At 45.5% G+C, this 21,931-nt stretch overlaps 2 protein-coding genes across 32 annotated transcripts in view; one reads left to right on the forward strand and one right to left on the reverse strand.

The window, feature by feature from the left end:
* Positions 1-6,151, forward strand: part of LOC143369475 (LIM and SH3 domain protein F42H10.3-like) — a 28,845-nt gene extending 22,694 nt beyond the window's left edge. For both annotated transcript variants that reach the window (XM_076813494.1, XM_076813493.1), the window contains 2 exons: positions 3,142-3,284; positions 3,584-6,151. In XM_076813494.1, the coding sequence (XP_076669609.1) occupies positions 3,142-3,284; positions 3,584-3,763 (323 nt within the window). In that variant the 3' untranslated portion in view covers positions 3,764-6,151. The remainder of the gene's footprint in view (positions 1-3,141; positions 3,285-3,583) is intronic.
* A 287-nt stretch (positions 6,152-6,438) lies between these two features.
* Positions 6,439-21,931, reverse strand: part of Tm1 (tropomyosin 1) — a 29,941-nt gene continuing 14,448 nt past the window's right edge. For 6 of the 30 annotated variants that reach the window (XM_076813474.1, XM_076813475.1, XM_076813462.1 and 3 more), the window contains 5 exons: positions 18,775-18,845; positions 17,037-17,112; positions 16,349-16,411; positions 15,263-15,332; positions 9,098-9,853 (listed from right to left, as the gene is read on the reverse strand). In XM_076813474.1, coding sequence (XP_076669589.1) covers positions 9,768-9,853; positions 15,263-15,332; positions 16,349-16,411; positions 17,037-17,112; positions 18,775-18,845 — 366 coding nt within the window. In that variant the 3' untranslated portion in view covers positions 9,098-9,767. Of the gene's footprint in view, positions 8,753-9,097; positions 9,854-10,402; positions 10,591-11,406; positions 14,405-15,262; positions 15,333-16,058; positions 16,122-16,348; positions 16,412-17,036; positions 17,113-17,886; positions 17,958-18,774; positions 18,846-21,931 lie in introns of those variants that run through there. The other 24 variants (XM_076813476.1, XM_076813464.1, XM_076813463.1 and 21 more) reach the window with 13 other exon arrangements.

Raw genomic sequence — 21,931 nt, forward strand, 5'->3', positions numbered from 1 at the left:
TTCGAAGCTGAAATTTAGTATACCTCTTTCCACTTCATGTTCTCCTGATATATTGGCCAAAATCTGGCGAAAATTCCGAATTCGACTCACGATGAATCATTCGAAAGCTTATTAAAAAAGAAACATTTGTGGCAATTTTCAACTTCGTATCTCCACCCGGAGGGTAGTAAAGGGCAAAAATAGGAAATCAGGTTTTTGCCGAATTTCTCCTATACTAGGGGATGAAAAATTTTGAAAAAAATTAGAGGCATTTATGTTATCAGGGCACATATTAGAGAATTGTTTCAGATTTTTAAATTAAAAAACCAAGCTGTGAAAAATAAAAAACGACGAAAAAATCGGTTTTTAATTTTTTTAACTGCGGCGCAACAAATTGAAAAATCTGAAAAAAATTCAGGACAATAGTAACAATCATACGTACTTACAGTAAAAATATAATTATAGTGCCAAGCCTGCTTCGATACACAATCGACATTTTTCAGCATTTTTTGGCGTTTTTTATTTTTCACAGCTTGGTTTTTCAATTTAAAAATCTGAAACAATTCTCTAATATGTGCCCCGATAACAGAAATGCCTCTGATTTTTTTCAAAATTTTTCATCCCCTAGTATAGGAGAAATTCGGCAAAAACCTGATTTCCTATTTTTGCCATCTCTTTCGACGGCATGTTCTCCTGTTACAAAGCTCATTTTTGTGCATTCTGAAAATTTTCGCCAGATTTTGGCCAATATACCAGGAGAACATGAAGTGGAAAGAGGTATACTAAATTTCAGAACAGTTACTGTCTCGAAACATCTGCGCCACTTCTCGCTCTTTGATTTGCTCTCCGGAGACGTTACTTTGTGCCATCTCTTTCGACGGCATGTTCTCCTGTTACAAAGCCCAATTTTGTGCATTCTGAAAATTTTCGCCAGATTTTGGCCAATATATCAGGAGAACATGAAGTGGAAAGAGGTATACTAAATTTCAGCTTCGAAGGCATCCTCGATTCTCTCTCCGAAGACGTTACTTAGTGCCACCTCTTTCGACATCATGTTCTCCTGTTACAAAGCCCAATTTTGTGCATTCTGAAAATTTTCGCCAGATTTTGGCCAATATATCAGGAGAACATGAAGCGAAAAGAGGTATTCTGAATTTCAGCTTCGAAGGCATCCTCGATTCTCTCTCCGAAGACGTTACTTAGTGCCACCTCTTTCGACATCATGTTCTCCTGTTACAAAGCCCAATTTTGTGCATTCTGAAAATTTTCGCCAGATTTTGGCCAATATATCAGGAGAACATGAAGTGGAAAGAGGTATACTAAAGGGTATAGCCGGTTAAGATGGTCAAATGTGCCCTTGAACCGAATTCGACTCACGATGAATCATTCGAAAGCTTATTAAAAAAGAAACATTTGTGGCAATTTTCAACTTCGTATCTCCACCCGGAGGGTAGTAAAGGGCAAAAATAGGAAATCAGGTTTTTGCCGAATTTCTCCTATACTAGGGGATGAAAAATTTTGAAAAAAATCAGAGGCATTTCTGTTATCGGGGCACATATTAGAGAATTGTTTCAGATTTTTAAATTGAAAAACCAAGCTGTGAAAAATAAAAAACGCCAAAAAATGCTGAAAAATGTCGATTGTGTATCGAAGCAGGCTTGGCACTATAATTATATTTTTACTGTAAGTACGTATGATTGTTACTATTGTCCTGAATTTTTTTCAGATTTTTCAATTTGTTGCGCCGCAGTTAAAAAAATTAAAAACCGATTTTTTCGTCGTTTTTTATTTTTCACAGCTTGGTTTTTTAATTTAAAAATCTGAAACAATTCTCTAATATGTGCCCCGATAACATAAATGCCTCTAATTTTTTTCAAAAATTTTCATCCCCTAGTATAGGCGAAATTCGGCAAAAACCTGATTTCCTATTTTTGCCCTTTACTACCCTCCGGGTGGAGATACGAAGTTGAAAATTGCCACAAATGTTTCTTTTTTAATAAGCTTTCGAATGATTCATCGTGAGTCGAATTCGGTTCAAGGGCACATTTGACCATCTTAACCGGCTATACCCTTTAGTATACCTCTTTCCACTTCATGTTTTCCTGATATATTGGCCAAAATCTGGCGAAAATTTTCAGAATGCACAAAATTGGGCTTTGTAACAGGAGAACATGCCGTCGAAAGAGATGGCACAAAGTAACGTCTTCGGAGAGACAATCGAGGATGCCTTCGAAGCTGAAATTCAGGATACCTCCTTTTGCTTCATGTTCTCCTGATACCTGGGCCAAAATCTGGCAAAAATTTTCAGAATGCACAAAATTGGGCTATGTAGTAGGAGAACATGATGTCGAAAGAGGTGGCACTAAGTAACGTCTTCGGAGAGAGAATCGAGGATGCCTTCGAAGCTGAAATTCAGAATACCTCTTTTCGCTTCATGTTCTCCTGATACCTGGGCCAAAATCTGGCAAAAATTTTCAGAATGCACAAAATTGGGCTATGTACTAGGAGAACACAAATGCACAAATATAGGCCTAAAGCTTTAAATTAATATAATTCGAGGGTTTCTCTTAAGAAAAATCCGAAATATCGCGTTCATTTTCAGGCCGCCATACTAGGGAGACCTCTTAACGTGCGAATGTCCATATAGGCTGACAAGTTACGCAACGGGCAACAGTTTCAATAGATTGCCTTTTAATTGGATTACTTCGAGCGATAGATATAGATACACTTCGATCACTCTCGTTGTGACATCGATGGTTACCTTGCCTGGAACCGACGATTTAAATCAAACACATATTACGCTCCCTTAACGCGTGGTGCACTTTTCTATCCTTTTTTTTTTGTTATGTGAAATAATATAATCGAGAAAGTCGTTTGTGGTTAACGGTGGCTGGTCAGAAAGAATTTCTGTTTTGTGCAAATATGTATTTTTTTTTTTTGTTGCGCTCTCACTGCATCGATTCACTCGCAACCGCTTCCGAGTTGTTCACCTTTCATGTTGTACGGAATGCGAACATTCGTTGAACACGGTGTTAAACGTGCTATCGGTGATACCTAGAAAGCCCAACTGCTGGAGCCCGTACTTGGTTTAACTTACCCTGAAGACACGCCTCGACGTTCTGTCTCGTCGAAATCTTACCTAAACGGGATGAATCGTTCTAGTGACGAACCCACCTACCAGAAAGATCGGCTCGGTTGCGGACATAGACCCCGTCAACGAATACTACGGATCGTTGACACCAGCCACGAACAACAATCACGTCCCACAACACCAGCTGCCACCACCACCGCCCACTAACGTCGGGGTAAGTTAACGATCTATTAAATCTACTTGACAAATCTCCTCGCAGCACCCAAACTTTCACCTATGAAAACCTCCAGCAATTCTTTCCGGCTGGGCTGCCAAGCCCCTGCCTAGGAGTTCCTTCGATAGCCCCGAATACCTGCGCCCCGCGCAACTCTGGCCCACGAGAGTCCAAACCCAATTGTAAGGACGATCGGCTCTCAATTGGTGAACACCACCCGCGTCCCCTAGACTTCCTTCCTCTCCCTCCAGCGCAACTGATCGAATCGACATTGGCGTACGATCGTCTCTCGTTTTCAGAGGGTGTACAGAGCGATGTACGACTACGAGGCCCAGGATGTGGACGAGGTGAGCTTCTGCGACGGCGATCTGATCGTCAACTGTACGGCGATCGACGAGGGCTGGATGACTGGTCTGGTACAGCGTACAGGACGACACGGCATGCTGCCCGCGAACTACGTAGAGCCGGCGCAGATTTAACACCCCTTCGTCGCCGCATTAACGTGTCCTGGTCGTTTTCTTCGTTTCCCTCCGTCGCGCTGGTCGGGCCGCTCGGCAGAGAGCCGTTCTGAACGAAGTAACGACGGCGCACCGAAGCAGGGGCGATCCAGTACTCGATCGCCGCGAACCTCTAGAAAAGGAAGGTACGACGAAGGATGTTTCTGTAGTCGAAGGGGGTGATACGGCTCAGGGAGGCGCCTCCATCCCGTGGCGCGTAACTCGGTCGTACCTTCGATGATCTCTGAGATTGCTTAGAATTCGAGGAGCGTCCGCGTAGAATCGACGCGCAGCCGGGCGACGAGAAGCGGAAGAGATTGAACGGACGAATGGCGGAGGACTGTCCGAGCCTATCCAGCCAGGGATTCTTTACGATCCCGATAACGATTCGTTTCGCCCGTAGCGTTTACAATGGAGTCGTCCGTCTTCCTTTTTCAGAGGTACAAGAAGGGTCCAGCGGGCTCGGAGCACATTGCGCGAGCTATGCGAACCCGCGGGAGCACTCCGTTCCAGCCGAGAAGAATCGCTCTTCGGCGTTCTCGTAACCGAGTGCCCGCATCGTTTTTTTTGCATTTAAGACAGTTACTGCAAGGTAATTCCGTGTTGGGACCAAATTCCGGCTCGCCTCGCGCGCGAGCAACGCCTCAGTGCCTTTTCGCTGATAGTAATTCTCGCTTACGAGTAATGCCCGTGAGGTTTACGCGCCGCGATACCGAAGTCGTTCACCGGTTCCGAGTTTTCGATATCATTCCGTCGCTTCGAGGATTCCACGTTTCGTTCCGTCGCAGCAAGGATCAGTCGACGATTGCGGCACGGACTGGAAGATCCAGCGTGCTTCCTTCTGGCCACCGGCTATTATGATTCTCTTTTATCCCGCGAGGACGCGATATTTTTTACAGTTGCATGCGCCGTCGATGATTTTTCATTTTAAGCGATCGCAGCACTCCCGAGCCTCTGTCCATTGTATTTGCTTTTGCACCTCTCCCCTCCGCCGCGGGGAGCATCGTTGCGTTTCGTTCGCGCACCGTCGACGTTCACTTGCAAATTGCTGTTTATTTGCGGAGTTAGATAACGAACTGTTGAAACGATCGTAGAGGGAGCTTGGGCTCTGAAGATGCGCCACGCCGTTCATTGTGATCCAAAGGGAACAACGATGTGCCTTATAATATGTACGTAAACAATCTCTAATTAGGGCGACTTTGCGCGAGCCCGTATCGCGATCCGGGCGATGAGAGATTTGATAAAGGATTCACGAACAAACGTTGAGCGTCGCTGCGGGGTGGCAGCATTTTTCATAGAACCGTTTTCTTTCTTCTTCTCCTTTTTGAAAGCGAGTCTAGTTACAATAACGAAATGCGTACTATCGGTACGAAAGTTTCGTCACGCTTGCCTGCTCTCGATTCGATCCACGAAAGAAAGTAACGATCTTTTCGAAACTTCATGCTCTTTGACTAATTAACGACATTAACCAACATTTACCTAATAGCTGCTAAGTTTTATGCTCACACGCGATGCGTATTGAGATGCTTCCACGGCTTTCTAGAATCCTTTCAGTGCCGGGCAACGGTGGCTCTGCTCGGTAACTATCGAAGGATGTCGGGTGCGCGTATTATTAACGAGAGGCGATTCGGGAAACGCAAGCCTTCGATCATAATTCATCTATCTCCAGCAGTGTACCCTTGCTGTACGATACGCGCGGTTGAAGGAGACGCTTTTTTAATGAACTTCCTAGAATTTGGTCCGAGTTATATTTTACACGTCGCTGGCGCTGAAAGGGTTCGATCGCTTCTTCGAACAATTGCGGGATTATCAGCAATACGAGATTGTTCTCCGCGATGGTCTCGATCATCGTAGATAGCTTTATACCAGCCTGATGCCCGATTAATGTACAGATAATATAGTAATCGAGGAAATTCGTCAGCGACGTAACGGGAATATCGTGTCACCATCGCGGAGTATCCGTGACCCCTCCACACTTCTATTTTCTCCTCAGTTTCGAAATTGCCTCTCCGTTCGGAAATTCGATTCCTCGAGAAACTGTATTTACATCGCATTTTACCTGAGTAGGAGTATAGAAATAATACTATTTGTAAAGGAACTATATGATAGCAATGTTGTTACGCGCGCATGGGACGTCGCTCGACTTCGTGATAACCGCGAGAAGATATATTCGTATTTTTGGAAACATGTTAGCAGATATTTCATTTTTTCCTTTTTGTAATTATTTAGAACACCGATAAAGACGATCTACGACTAAGTAATTGAGAAACATACAGAAATATATATAGATATATATATTAGTGTTGTTTAAACAGATAATAATTATATTATGATACGAGATCATAAACAATAAATATGTTATGTAAATTGTCTCTTGATTCTCATTCACCTTCCTCTCCTCCGCGATGAAAAGATTCAAGTAACCCTGTAAAAGGACCTACTTACTATTTAACAAGCACTCTATTATTTGTGGCCTACCTGCACTCTGCAGTGTGTTATGCTCGCGATAATTAGAATATCTGAGTCAGCGAAGCTTTGAATGTAGGATGGAGAAACCTGCGCAAGCACAGCAGTGAATTAAAGTATCTTTGCGGAGCAGAAAGAGCGGCCAACTGAAAGAAAGGCGAGGCGAACAGTCGAGTAAATGGATCTGACGGTCAGGTATAAAAAATGCACATTTATTGAAAGTGATATAAGTACAGTAGAAGGGGTAAATCGTCGTATACGATCGAAGTCGCGGCAATAAGCGCGCGGTCACGATTCTCAGCTGGATCCGTAAGTAACAGACTTGGGCAAAATTCCATTCGATCGAACCAACGATCGCGCCGATCGTGGACTCGCTCGGACGAAGGTTCGCTGGACTAATCGTTTATTTGGATGCGTGATGAGTACAGGTCGTGAACAAACGGTGTCGCGAAAGTTGAGCGCGCGGAGAGACGTGCTCGCGAGTCGAGAATCATTCAATGAAACGCGTGCTAATAATGCCCAACTCTGGTACAAAACCTCTCGCGAACAGCTTTCAGCGGCAACGCCTCTAAAGCCCGGCAAGTTCAGCTATCAAAAGTGTACAAACGCGAGCTATCGTTTCCGATCTGTCGTAACAATTTGCTATCCGATCACAGCGACGCCACAAGGCTGAGAAAATATTCCAGATCGATCGAAAGGGCTGGAGGCAGTCGAGTCGACTTCCAGTGCAACGTAATCTTAAGCAATCATGATCCAAGCGTTTCGTTCGCAACGTACCTTGTGGCAAACGTCCGTCTCGCTCGTACAGAAGCTACTCGTGTCAACCGAAATGCGGCGGCGGTTTTGTGAACAGTTATGGGACACAACAAGCGAAGAAGCATGCGACAGAGATCGCGAAACTTAATCGATAATGAATAACAGCGAACTGAAACGCTAATGTAAGAGTTAATTCGATCGGCGGACCGAGCCGCACGGTCGCGCCGATGGAACACGCGAAAGGCAGAAGCAAAACTATGTATCCTCTGTAACATTCGACGTCGCGTACAATTTACGAGGCGTCTTATAAGAATTATAATTTCGATCCTATCGACGAAACAACGGTCATCCTTGATTCATCAAGCTCCAGAGACCAATCGTCGCGTTTTCGTTGCTTATCGATTTTGATCGATGAAGAAACCTCCCTAGAAATCCGCTAATTGTTTCCCGCGCTCGACCAGGATCCAGACAATACCAACGTCGATTCGTTCTTACTCGTGTCTCGATGCACGGAGCCCCACACCGTCGTTAATTGGCACGAAGTACAGCCGCTTCTTGCGGAGAAACTGATGGCAGGTACGAGACGCGAGGCTGTCGACCCGGTGACAAGCTAAACTTTACGACAAACGCGTCGGCGAGGAGTGCAGGACACACGTGGATATGAGTTGCGGGGGATGACATGCAACGGGGGGATGCCTACACAGCGCTCGAGCATCGATACTCGATTGAGTGGTCGTGGAACGTCGTTTACTAGTCGCCGAAATTAATTAAGTGGTAACGCTACGTACAGCATGGAAATGGAAAGCAAGTTTTTAAACACTGAGGTCGGGAGGAAATACTGATTAACTGTTGGTCCTTAATTCGACACAGTATCGTGTGCAAATACATAAACTAAAGGAAGAACGGAATTCCAAAGTCTTCGAGAATATCATTAGGCGAATGGTAACGTGAAACAGAAATCATTTTCCTTTGACACTTGTCAACTAGACAATTGCGAATGAAGAAGGTGTAATACAAAGCTTCTATCATTCAGGAAGCTCGAAAGGAAAGGAAGCTCGAAGCTTCTTAAAGAAACAAATCGAAGAACATTATAGATCCCTTGCATCGGAACGAGTTCAGAGCTAATCCCTGCCAAGTACCCTCGGCTTCGCCTTCCACATCGCAGTAAAAACATAGAAAAAAAGAAGAGTCGCGTCTCAACCACTGTAAATCTTAAATGGTATGTATAAAATGCATCGAAAATAAACTCTACCGTGGAATGTCTAGACACCACTGCCCTTCGTCCACCCGCCCGGCAGCTTCAAACGAAACTAAATCCTCCGTGCTCTTTTCTGCACCTACTAAGATTCTAAAGCGAGACCGTCGGAGGTAAAATCGATCGGCGATCGTGTCGATCCTCTGAAAGATCCATTGAACGTCCCGCGCTGTGTAGGTGGCACAAAGAAGACGCCTGGGCGTCGTGTCCTCTTCGTCCTCGACTCCGTCGGCGGCGCCTTCTTTGGGCGTCGTGCGATGAAGGGTCTGCGTGCTGGCAGTGTCCTTTTTTCTCGTAGCGTGAATCTTTCGTTTCTCTCGTTTTAAATACATGTAGTTATACGTATGCTTGTGTGTGTGGCTGTGTGTGTGAACGTGTGTTACACCCTCGTCAGAGAATCAGCCTGGGCTGCTAATATCCGGCCAGGTCGGCGAACGTCTGATCCATCTCGTCGGCGATCGCTTTGTACTTACAGCGCTCGTTTGCCACCACTTCTGCAAAGCAAAAGGGAGGGAACCTGGTATTAGTTGGAATTACGGTGTTAGACTCTCCTGTTAGTTGGGACAGCTTAACATCAACTTCTATTAGAAAGAGAGAGAGAGAGAGAGAGACAGAGAGAGAAAGTACTTAGATTAGTAGAGGAGCCGGGGACTAAGTAGCCAGTTTCAGTATTCATGCTGATCTTGTACATTTGAAGGGAGAGTGATATACGAATTTCAAGGCTGTTAGAATTTTATATTTGTCGTTTTTGGACAGAGTTTTAGATAGCTCTAGGGTAACATGTTTCGAGAAGGACGTGAGATGATTGGAGGGTTCGTAAAAATTGAAGGCATCGTGCGTTATTTCTTTATGCTTTTATTGTAACGTAATTGCTTCCTCTTGGCCTGAAGCGTTTCCGATAGAACGACGCCTTAAGATAATGCCTGCGGTCGTCGACGCATAATCTTTCGCAAGAACAAAGGGCAAACCTCTCAGTGGGCTTGATCTTTATTTGCTTGTTCGTCTGGTTACACGGGGTGGACGTTGCGTTTATCTATGAGAAAGATCGCGCGACGTCGAAGATAAGTACTTACCGAGTACGTTCGTAACGGTGTTAAATAATTCTAAAACGATTGGAAAGCCCGAAGAGTAAACGTACAGACTGTGGCACGACTACGTTTCTACATCAAGGAAATCGTTGATCAATTTAAAAAAAAAAAAAGAAAAGAAAAGGAAAGACTCACGGAGACAAGGAGAACATCCTGAGAATGCAAAACGGTGTCCTGTCGTGGATAGATTAAAAAAAAAGAAAAGAAAAGAAGAGAGTACCGGAAATGGGGAACGCGGAACGTAATTTTATAACGCAGTAAATTTTTCTTGTCTGTTACAATAACAAAGAGTTACACGTAAGCAGGTTGGCCGGATTGGTAAAGTGACCATGATCGCATATCCGGTCGTCTTTCTCGATCCAACACGACGGTGGATAAATAATCGACAAGCCGATGGACACGTTCGATCGCCGATTATCAATTAATTCTTCTCGATCAACTCGGTGAAGGTAAGGTCCAGGTCGTCGCAGATGTATTTGTACTTTTCTTTCTCGTGTACGAGCTCGTCTGAAACGAAATGCGTGTTTATTAGACACATAAATAAACGTACAAGTACCCTGAATATTGATACTCTGATACACTTCAGCCTCAGGCTTAACGCAAGATAATCTTTATCCAACAAACTTGAATATGCAATCCTTTCGCCACTCTTTTTTTTTATCTCTTATAATGCGAAAGACAAATATATCTATCCGTATGAAAATGATCGCGCGGCACTGTTGCCAATGAAAATGCTGCTTCTCTGACTCCTTGCCTTCGCGAAGCGTCTGTTCAAGTGACTCTAACGTCGGGCGGCAACGTCTGCGAATTCGAGGCAAGGAGTGGAAGCGTAAAATGTAAGAATGATACGCGTTTAAAGCTTCGAATGACGTTAATATTAGCAGAAATTTATCTGAGCGTGTCGGGGTATCTGCGATACGAGGATTATCGGTCCCCGACGGCCAGTGATAAGACGCTTTGGCGGATAAGACTGTCGAGCCGCGTCTGAAACGAGTTAGAGAAGCTGCTGGTCGTTAGCGGCGAGTAAGTGGGTTAAGAAGCTGGCAAGTAACTTACGGATTAAGGTGTTAAGAGCAAGCGAGATTGTGAGAAAGGTATCTGTAGATTTGATTGTAATTTTTTGTTTTGGTCGAAGCGTTAGAAGGGTTGGTTAGTGGCTCGTTAGATGTCGTAGAGCTCCATGAATGCCTGATCCAAGCCGTCCCCAATCTCCTTGAACTTCTCCTTCTCAACCACCATTTCATCTGCAAGCATTTGCATCGTTATTCGAAGCGTTCGTCCCCTCCTCCGGGGGATGGTCTGCTTCGAAAGCCGTGTGTTTCGAGCAGATTGCAGGTGTTCGCTCTGTCGTTAAACTAAACTGTTTAGTAAAATATTATATTCGAAGCTTTGCGGACAGGAGGTTGGGACTCAGAGCCGAGTATCTGAGTTTCCGGATCAATGGGGATGAGAAGCGATTGCAGCGTGAAGATGAATGAAATTGATGCTCTGCGAGCAAGTAAATGACGAAACTGCAATGTCAAATGAGTTTCTAGTTGGTCTATTAAATGTTCCCTTCAAGATGCGTTGTCATTGAAATTTAGAGCGCATAACGAAAGACATCTAAATCTTTCTAATTTACAGTTGAGTGATATTCTCTGAGGGGAGCAGAAAACAAAGAATTATCCTGTCATCGAAAAGGTACAACAGAGGCATCCAGGTCCCCGTTTAATCGCAACACGAGGGTCAAAGAACGACGGTACCGGAAGAAGGAAGGATCATGCGAGATAATGGGGCATTGTACGAGAGGCTTTTATATAAATAGCAAAAAAAGGAAAAGCTAGTTTACTCACCGTTGTTTCATCGATACGTACCGCTAGTCCTTCTGTTGTGTGTGGCATGCAACAACTACACACACACACGGCTCTCTAACACAACGGGCAGCGTGTTATCATCGCGCGGCCGCGATGGATCGATTGTTAACGAGCCGCGGGGGAGAGGGTTAACGTTAGCGCAGATCAGTATTGAAAACAGAAGTATGAGAACACAACGACAACAAAAAAAAAAAACAAACGACACACTGTTTTTTCAAAATTAAAATATATATTATAAACAGTTTTATAATAATAGCAATATATATAATAATCATTATCATTACAATGATATTAGTGTTATTATCGTTCCGTATTCGTTCATTTTATTAATATTAAGTAAATTAATAAACTAAAACTCTCGTGAACTCAAGTATCTGCGTTTCCTCGTTTACTCTTTCTATACCTCGGCATTCCTCTTTCTCCGGGGGGGAAAAAATAACGGGAATAACAAAAATTCATTATTATCCATGAACGGTAGGACGCGCGGAGTATCGTAATTATTGTGCTTTCATCGTTTCGAGCGACGTTCTCCCGGAGGACGTGTTCGCAACTCTTTCTTCTGGGTGGTTTTCTGAGATCTATCGTGCGCTATTGCAAACCAAGTTTCGTCGAAAAGATATATATATATATATATATTACAGTTTACTTATCCTTCCATATATACATGGAAGGATAACTAAACTCTGAAATAAAACTGCACGATGTGGACCGGGGAACCTATCGAGCTCAGCAGAGATTGCATAGAATCTGTTCGTAAACTTTACAACAAGTAAAGATCAACTCTGTGGCGGACCTTTCAGACGCGCCTCGAAAAGACACCCGAGAAGACTTCGCTGCAGGAAAATGTCGCTACAAGGATCGTCGAAGGGGCTGAACGCGTTCGGGCAGTTACCGTGGACCGACCCTTCGTAAGTCGGTCGTTTCTTCGCAAATGACAAAGGGGGAGGAGAGTTTCGCGCGGCATCATCTCGATGCTCGCCGTGATATGGAGGGGTGGTGGCGGTAGCGATAAAAGATGATACTAATTAACAGTAGCAGTAATGAATAATACAAGACGAAGTACGCGACGCAAAGTGAAAGTTGCTTCCTTCTCTTTTCTCTTTCTTTTTTTCTGGCCTGTGTACGGCAGTGTCTGTGTGTGTGTGGCTGGAAAGTGCATTTTCGTTTCGTCGGAATCGAAAGCCGTGCCGGCGGAACGAAACGCTTCTCCCTGCGCCGGGGCGTCCGTTCGGCCGTGATCATTATTCGTATAATTAAATATATACAGGCACGATCGGTAAATATCGAGTGGCTCAGCGCGAGTGAGAAGACGCGGAGGCCCGCGTGATCTACGCTCGTTCGCCTCCAACGAGTCGCTGAATTTTCACCCTCGCGTCTAGGAATGGCCCCGACATCACCGGATTCTCGATCCGCGCGAGTCTAATCTCCGCAGAGATCTCAGAACACGCGGTTCAATTTCATGAATCGAAAACGTATAAAGATGCTCCTTCGCGTCATCGCTTGCAAGAAAACGAAAGCTTCTACGAAGGAATCTCTTTTCAAGTTTCGGATGACTCTGTTCTATCGCTAAATATTCTCGATGAAACTCGATTGTAGGTTTTAGGTCGCGAGCTAAGCTCTAAGAATACTCTATCTACTTCACCCGGCAACGAGGATCGCGGGATCGCAAATTCGAACGAGCCTCGCCTCCTAGCTAGGATTACTGGCAGTGAGCGTCGTTTAAAAAGCGTGTAAGATCATTACGGATGAGGGAACGAGCGTGGAAGAAAGAAGAAAACCTTCTCGAGGACGCTGAGCCGTCGGGAATAAGGAATGTAGGCGACGAAGAGCGCACGCGGCGCTCTTTTACTTCTCTTCTCTGAACCGAGGGACCCGCGACGCAGATGTACACCGAGAAAAAACTTGCTCGCCTGATCGAATCGATCAAATATTCTTCGCTGAAGTTGCGCTCTGCCAGGTGCATCGAATTTTTTAAAAGTAAATACCTCCGAGCTTCCTCGACCGCTTTTCCTGGAAAAGCTACTTGTTACCTTGTCAACGGTTTGCCTTCGGCGTTATCAGTTCAGTGTATCGACTTACAGTCATCCAGTGTAATTACGTAGCGACAGATCGGTCTCAAGGAAATCAATTGCGGAACATCGAACCTCTCGCGAGGTTCTAGATTACGCGACACGGTGGCAGAGCGCACCAGCTGCTCAGAATACTTGACAGAGTCGATTGGAAAGTTCTTTTCCGATGTACGCGCTCCGATCGATTATTTCCGCGTTTGTCTCGCGTCTACTTTGTTACTCTTTCCTCTCTGAGTTCCCGTTAAGTCTCCAATCTACGTGACACTTGATGGTGCACACACGGTTAGTCTCTCAACGTCGACGATGTTAATTGCTGTCGATTCAATCGAAAGCGTCGCGCGTTTCGAGGGAACAGCGTTATTTAAAAAAAAAAATAATGAAGAGGAAAGAACCACTCGGACACATAAAACCCAAACGCCAAAGAAAAAGAAAAGGAAATCGAAGGCAAAGGGGAGTAAACTTCGAATCCCCTTTGACAAACCGCACCCTACCTCTCTTCTCTCTTTATCTCCGTCTTTCTTCTTTGTCGTTTCCCATCTGTCATCGACACACTTTATCTCTCTTTCTCTCTATCTCAGCTCTGCATCCTTTATCTCTCGTTCTACCGCGCGCGCGCAAAACACACAGACATGCAACAAACACACGCACAACAGCATCATACACACGGAGAAGAAGCGCGCAACCAGCGCGTTGCTGATGGGCGTACAATGGGGAGATGTCGTGAGTCTAGCCTAAAGAGACCGCGTATGGTTTCCATATTTTTCCTCTCTCTCTTAATGTCTGTATACGTTAATGGGAGGGTGTGCACCACACACAAAAGCGCTCGCGCCGTACAGCGTGTTTTCGAAACGTGTCTCGATTCTCGTTTCTCTCCCGGCGTCTGTTTTCGACCGTGTCCTCCCAGTCTGCAGTGTGTCTGTCTTTTGGTTTTCGTTTCCTTCCCCTCTTTTCGAAACGTGTCCTATAAAATTCTGTGTGTTTGTGTGTGTGTGTGTGTGTGTGTGTGTGTGTGTAGTTTCTTTTTGTCTTTCTGTCCGCCGCGAGACACACGATCTACATGTTCTGGATGTCATGCAGGGTGGCTTCCATCTCCTCCTGGAGCAATTTGTTTTTCTCTCTCTCAGCGGCAAGGTCGTCTGGAAAGATTACTGGTTAGAGGGAGAGCAAAACGCACACGCAAGCCACAGAGCAAAACTGCAGTCGCCGGTTAGAGAACTGGGGTGAATATGCACACGTCACACGCGACCACGACACTGCATCGTCAGTGGTCGCCGCTTGCTGTTAGACGCTTCTGACGGCTTATGGGACCGCGATTCGTTCTTTTCAGGGGGAACGACACGGATGATGCTTTACGCGTAAGAGCAGAATCAGTCGATCGGACTGGAACTCGAGGGGAAACGCTCTGTCGATTCAGCTATCCAGACCGTCGACGGGTTCTGTTCCTTAACAGAGAAGAGGAACGGAGGGCGCAAGCACGCATTTCTAACGAATCGCGGATGAAACTGCAGGTGCCGACTTCATCCGGCTCCGACTCGTTGGAAAAGCGTGCTTTCAACCACTGATCCTCCCCTCGCAGGTGTATCGCACTCCAAATGGTTACTTGGGATAAGATTATTTAGCAGAACGAATTGGTACGAATTAATTTTCCGTGAATTTGGAAACAAGTAAGGGTTCAATGGGTATGGATGAATCCCTATCCAATAGCTTTTGGCACAGCCTGACTTTTCATATTCTGCTCCCTCTGATATTCAATTCTCGATTTGCAGTTCTCTCTCTCTCTCTCTCTCTCTCTCTCTCTCTCTCTCTCTCTCTTTCTTATGTTAAGTGTTTAAAGAACGTAAGGTCTAATGCTAGAGAGTCCAACTGAAATGTTTCTACGGTATGATCGAATTGAAAAGAATTTCCTAACGGCTCTTCGAGTAAATAAAAGTCTTCTCTCCCTAACGAAAAATTCTGAAGGATGAAATGAATGAGTAGGTCTGATGAATACGCACCTTCGAGCCTGTCGACCTCCTTCTGGAGTTTCTGCACGGATCTTTCTGCGAACTCGGCACGAGCTTCAGCCTATGGAAACAGGAAGAATATGTAAGTACGCGCAATGGGATCGCTTTACGCGTGATCTGTCGTCGATTTTAAAACTTCGCGCGTCTAAAAATTTCACGCGCACGTCGGTAGCAATGCAGAAAACGTATTAAGCAAACGTGAATCACGTTCGAATAAAATAGCGAAGTCGAGAAGTGTTGCTTGCCATTTTAAAATCGACGATTTTACAGCAATCTCGTTATTTCTTATTAGTTCCACTCCATGCTCGAACTCTTTTTTCCCCAATAAACTTGTGATTAATGTTAGCCAGTTATGCACGTTCCTTTAACGTCTCCATCGTTAATTCAATCTTCGTTACGAAAAAAAACTTAACACTCCAATATTCGTACCTTCGTAATGCAAACTCTGATGATACCACTATCCTTCTAACTCTCGCTCAACGCTAATTAAACGTCAATTAATGATTACTCTACGAGCCCTCTGTCCGTGCTCCATATTTATGCGTAATATATAAAGTACCGGTACGCGACTGAAATGCGAAAGATGCGCGAAACGAAGGGAAAGTTTGTACAAAAGAATCGAGATCTACTTCGAGCCAACTACCACCACGGACAGGATTATAAAATTGAGGAGAACCCGTAGCTCCGGCGAGTAAGAAAAGTTTTCTGAATGTTTCACGGGTAGTCACGGACTTAAAATACTCCTCCGCGAAACTGCCACTTCAGGGCCGACTTATCGACCACTTACCTCTTTCAATTGACTATCCAGTATCTTCACCTGCCCCACGAAAGTCTCTTCTCTTTGCGTCGCCTAGTTTTAGTGAAGCGCAAAAAAAGAAAGAAAACGGCCACACGTTAGGGTTACAGAAATTAAAAATCAAACCGAGGCACACAAGTAATGAAAGGAAACGATGGTTGCTGGTAGAAGTGGTGCATGGATGAACGAGTTAATGGTTTAGTAAAAATCGATCAACGCCTCGCGACAACAAATCACACTTGGCAAAACGAGATGCAGAACACTCTTCAAAGGATCTGTACCTCCTTTAGACGAGTGGTAAGAGTCTTAATTTGGTTCTTGTACTCCTCCTCGCGCTGGTTGGCCTACGTACAGTAACGTCAGCATTATGTATCTCGAAAGAAAATTCTCCATCGCCTCGGCACGCGAATCTACTCGCGCGGCGAACTTTACGCGCCATCTGATCGAACACTTTACGACAAACGCCATGATCCGTCAAAACCTCTGCACTTCGTACTTCGGTGAATCAATCTCGCGCCGCTCGTGACGAATTACGCGATGGCTTTTGCTAATCACTGAAAGTGTACGTAACGCGTGCTCTTCCTTCCTGCTTTCTTTGTCTCGGCTCGGGGCAACTTTCGCGGGGCGCAATTTCGCCGAAGTCAGAGGTTTTGCTGTCTGCGACGAGTGGGAAAGAATACGGTAATGGGAGCAACGTTACGAGGTGTATTGTTCGAGGGAATGGTTCCTGTAACTGGCGGTGTATCGTGTATCGCGAATAATTCCGCAATATTATGAAATCAGTTCGCATTTAATTCGACGAAACTTCTAAATTTGCTCGTTAAGCGACGGGACAAAAACCGTTCGAGGGATTCGAAGCTCGTACTTGTCGCGATTCTTACGAAAGTGAACCCGAAAGGAAGAGAAAGTGAATAGATGTACCAAGATTTCGTAGGTAGTTCCCTACTGCAAATGAATCGGTGCATTTACCTTCTCTTCGGAGACCTCGAGGGACTTCAGGTTGTTGCCAACCACGCGCAGTTCCTCTTCCAGTTCTACGATCTTCCTGCAAAACGAATAGCCGGTTACAAAGGGTCTCGACTCCCCCCCCATCGATTCCTACCTGAGCGTGTTCTCATCCCTGAGGACGAACACTTGGTCGCTTCTTATTTCATTCTAACTTCTAAAATGCCCTCTTATACAGGGCGTTTCGAAACAAGTGGCACTCGGGTGAAGCAAGGGATTCTTCCACTTAGGAGAATACTGCCCTGCCTAGTTAAAATGTCCTATTTAGCATTTCTCATTTTTCAAGGTATATTGAAATATTGAAGCTTCGCATGTTTTTTATTTCTTTAAGTAAAGTTAGGAAACCCTACGTGCTTCGCACGGATCTAGAAACAATCTAATGCATTTAACCTAACTGCTCTTCAAATGGTTAGAATATCCTATCTGAAATATTTAATTAATTGCTACGTTAATAATACTTTATCTACCGGTGCACCGATTACAAAAAATTATACCAGTCTGTTACGAAATAATGGTAAGAGTTCTCAAATTGAATAAAGAAAAATAAGAACGGCACAAAAAAAATGATATACTTCAGTTTCTTTGATTGTTTCGAAATGCTCGATAGGACATTTTAATTAAGGAGGGTATAATAGTATTTTTTTTGGAGTATTTAATACGTCAAAATTCGCACAAGAAACTTCTAGTAACAGTAAATGAATTTTTGACGGCTGTATCTAATCGACCAATGTTCGTCCGTATTTAAAAAGCATCAGCGTAGAGTTTGAAAAAGAGACAGGGGAAGAACGAATCATGCACAAACTGAACCACCTACCCTTCCGACAGGTCCGCCTTTTCCTCGGCACGCTCGAGATCCTGTTCCATCATGACTAGTTTTCTGGCGACCTGTGATCAACAGCCACACGTGTCATGCGAAAAAGCAAGGATATGAGGACTTAAAAAAAAAAGAAGAAGAATAAGAAAAATACAAAATGAAAATGGTCTGTAACGCATGCAAAGGTCCAGGGGTCAGCTACAGTGTCTCCATTCCCCATTCCTCTGCGAGTCTGCTGCTTGGCTGTGGCTTGAAAATTACTCAAGTAAAGGATTCTATAAACCTGTTTTCCTTTTCCAAGAGAATGCTTAGCTTAAAACAGGGGATCCACAAACGAATACAAATCCTGGCCAATCTTTCCACTGCGCGTCTGTTTCATTTAAATCCCATTCTCTTGGACGTGGAAGCAAAAGGAAATCTTCGTTGAAAAGTATACCTTCTCCAGATAGATACAATTACCATTTAACAAACACCTACTACTTCTCATCCAAACAGAAACCCTTCCAACTCCAATTTCCCTTTATCCGAAAACAGCGGAAAAGTTCTGACGGAAGCAACGCTTGGTGCGCAGACACCAATAACTGCCGGGCGAACCAAAAAGGGTGCCTCATTAGCAACGAACGAGGGATATTAAGTTCGCAAAACAAAAACAATATCACACACGTTTTAGACACTGCCACAGGTGGTTCGTTATCGTCGCCGAAATGCCGGGAAAGGTGTGAAAAGATGCGAGACGGGTCGCCGTGGACCCGAGACTCGAGAAAGTGCGACGAACAGAGGGAGGAGAAACAAACTCGTTGGCACGCGAGGCGGGGTACAGAAGACGCAAGGGGAACTGTTAATCTGTTGTTTTTTTTTTTGTTTTTTTTTTTAAAAACTGATGCTTACGACTCTCCGGCCTCGGCGCGTTCCTCGGCACGTTCTAGATCGGCCTCGACCATGGCCAATTTACGGGCGACCTGTATAAACGACACATACACACGGTTTCTCCTTATGTTCCGTTTCGTCTATCCCTCTCTTTCTCCCCCGCGACCTCCCCGTCTCTCCTGGTTCTCTCGTTTCCTCGGCTCGCCGGCATCTGGGCCAAGACCGACGATTTCGCGCCGATCTTGCACCGTCCGCGGCCAAGATACCACCGCCGCTGGAAGAGTTCTCGCCCTCCGCGGGGACATTCCTCCACCTTATGCGGCATAGTCGACCGACGAGTCCGCGAGAGTTTTTACGCACGGTCTGAGAGACCTCCGAACGAGACCGGGACACCGCGAGTTCCAAACGGGAGGCGAAATTTCGGTGTGACGTGTCTCCGTTTCTTGACGAATTCATCAGACCAGCAGTTCAGAGGTAAACTGGCGAAACGTTGAAGCTAAGGCGTATAAAGTCTCGAGTGGCCTGCGAGAAACGGAGGATTTCTTCACTGGCGATCCGTTAATCCTCCGTGTCCCATTGCAAACATCTCTAGCCGAGGAGCGAGGCAAGTGGTCGCGCTCGGTTAAGGGGTCAATAGTATTCCGCGTTCCTGCGCGGAACCGCGCGTCCCATTCGCGATGGAATCGCAAATATTGAGCCAGTGGAACACTAACCGCGAAACGTGCTTTGCTAAACCACTCCGTTTACCCAGCCGAACGAGAAGCGAACGGAGCCGCCTCCAATCGCGCCACGCAGCCCAGATGGAACTCGGACGTCTCCGAAGCGTTCGATAGATTTCGACGCCGAGCGAAGCGATTCGGGCTATTCGCACGCCTCGTCCGAAATACAAGCGGAACGAGATCTCAAGGCTGCCGCGCCGATCGGCCGCGAAATTTACGAGCACCGGCCCGTAGATTACGTTTATCGAAGCACTCTTCCAGCCGCGGAGCGTATCTCGTAAAGAGAACCGACGGAGCAGATAAGAACAAAGCGAAACTCCTGAGAGTTTGTTCTCAGAATCGCTGCTCGGCACGAACGGGATAGGGGACCGTTCGTGCGCCACCCGACCACTGAGGCCGCCGTAGAAAAATCGCACGAGGAATTCACGCCGTCCTCGAAATCGATGGCAAAACGAACGACTGTTGCGCCGATGGAATGCCCCTTTCGTTTGTCTACGGCGACCTTTCGTTCTACGCATGCAACGAACTTCTCCTGAGCACGAGCGCAAGCGTGACGCAACCCCCTCGGAAAAATAAACGGCTCCTCTTCGAGCGCGGACCGGCAATTTCGTTTAATAAACAATTACGGACAAGTTCCTGCGATGCAAATTCTATTGTAGCTTCTTCCCCGTGTGAAAGTCGTCGGATGCAGGGGGAACGACTCCGCAGAGGTAAGATTTACCCTTTGGAGATTGCGACAGCTAACCATCCCGCGCGGAATGATAATTATAGAAAGTGTGGCTGATAGCACTGATCGGTTTTTCTTAGATCATTGCAGATATCGCGTACACTAAGAAGAACGTTCTCACCGACGATTTATCTCGATGATGTAACCCGAGTGAATTTATACCGAGGAGCGAGTTTACGTAACGCTTACACATCGCGGGGAACAGGAGGTCAATGATAAATGATTATTGCATTGAGATAAAAAGAAAAGAAGAGAAAGAAAGGATTGGTCACACACGGTTGCTGTTAAGGCTCGCCTCTGGTGATCCGAGCTTCTGCAATTACAAGTGTTATGGGGGGGGGTTAGATCGTTAGAATAAGCAAACAGGGTTCGTCGGAATGGACCTGGGTGGTCCTGACACTCCACTGCAATCAGATGTTAATTATCGCCACACAGCGATTAGTTCCAACACCCTAATTGCTGATCGGGGCACGCTCCAATCGGAGAGAGCTCGTTATTTAGGGGGGGGCATAGGACACGTTGAAGTTACAACGATTCTCGAACTCGTGAAATCGTCGCGAGCGCTAGAAAATCATTGTTACGCATCGATTTAGTGAAACCTGCTACCAAGTGGCGCGAAACACCGAGCAATTCGTAGCAGAACTTTCTTTTTTGCCCGTCTAATGCTACCAAGTGGATTAATATTACGCCCGGCGTAGCCGTGATTCGTTCGTGCCTGTAATTGCGTTTTCGTAATGGGGAAACTTTCACGGGGCATCGTCAATTTTATTCCGCGAAGCCGCGAAACGCAACTGAGATTCCTCCCCTGCGAGGAGTTCGAGTCTGTTCGAACAACCTGATTGATATTCCGGTTGTATTTGTACGTTAAAGCCAGCTCGTTTCGTAATCCTTGCAACTTCAACGTGGACACCACCTACCATAACAGATGGATTTGGAGTGTTTTTCGGTGGTACGAGCACGTTCCGAATTCCAGGCAAAGCGAAAAAGGGAGTCTTTGGACAGAAGCAGCACCATTATTGCAACGAGACCGAGCTACGATCTCGCCTTCGTATCACAACACAGGATTAACCGTTTGCGGGGCCAGTTTCCGGTAAAACAAACCGAGCACGCGGACCAACATCCACGATACTGATGAACGATTGAGAGAGACGATCCCTCGCGGTGAAAGGCTTCCTCGACTTTATCGAACGGACTAAATTTTCATTCCACCCCTCCCCCTCTTTTTCCTTTTAAATATGAAACTGGCACTTGGGAAACTTATTTTTTTTTCTCTCTTTCTTTTCCTCCTCCACGTCTTTGCTCCAACAAACACTTGGAAATCACAGATATACAGCGGCTCTACGGTTAAGTCGCGCTCGAAACACGTGACACTGATATTAGTACGCGTGCATCACCACTATTTCCCCATTCTAATTAGATTTATTATATTTCTCCTTCTCTTATTCCCGAATCTGAATGATTTGAACACTGCACTTGTTACCCCGTCGGTCGATCAATCATCTCACTTGCTCGACGAAATCACAGACGATTAATAAAATCACGATTACTATTTCATTCTCTCATTTCCCCCGAAACACTTTTATACGCCGAGCCGGGGCGCCGCGAGCCCCGGCTCGCTTCCGATTAACTTTTAAGGATCGACAACCCCCGGGTCGGTCGATCGGTCGCATTAACTTGCCGGTGTTTTTTAACCCGCGATGAATTTCGATCGATCGAGACGCGCGCTGCTAGG

Source organism: Andrena cerasifolii, chromosome 5, assembly GCF_050908995.1.
Source record: "Andrena cerasifolii isolate SP2316 chromosome 5, iyAndCera1_principal, whole genome shotgun sequence".
Classification (NCBI taxonomy): Eukaryota; Metazoa; Arthropoda; class Insecta; order Hymenoptera; family Andrenidae; genus Andrena; species Andrena cerasifolii.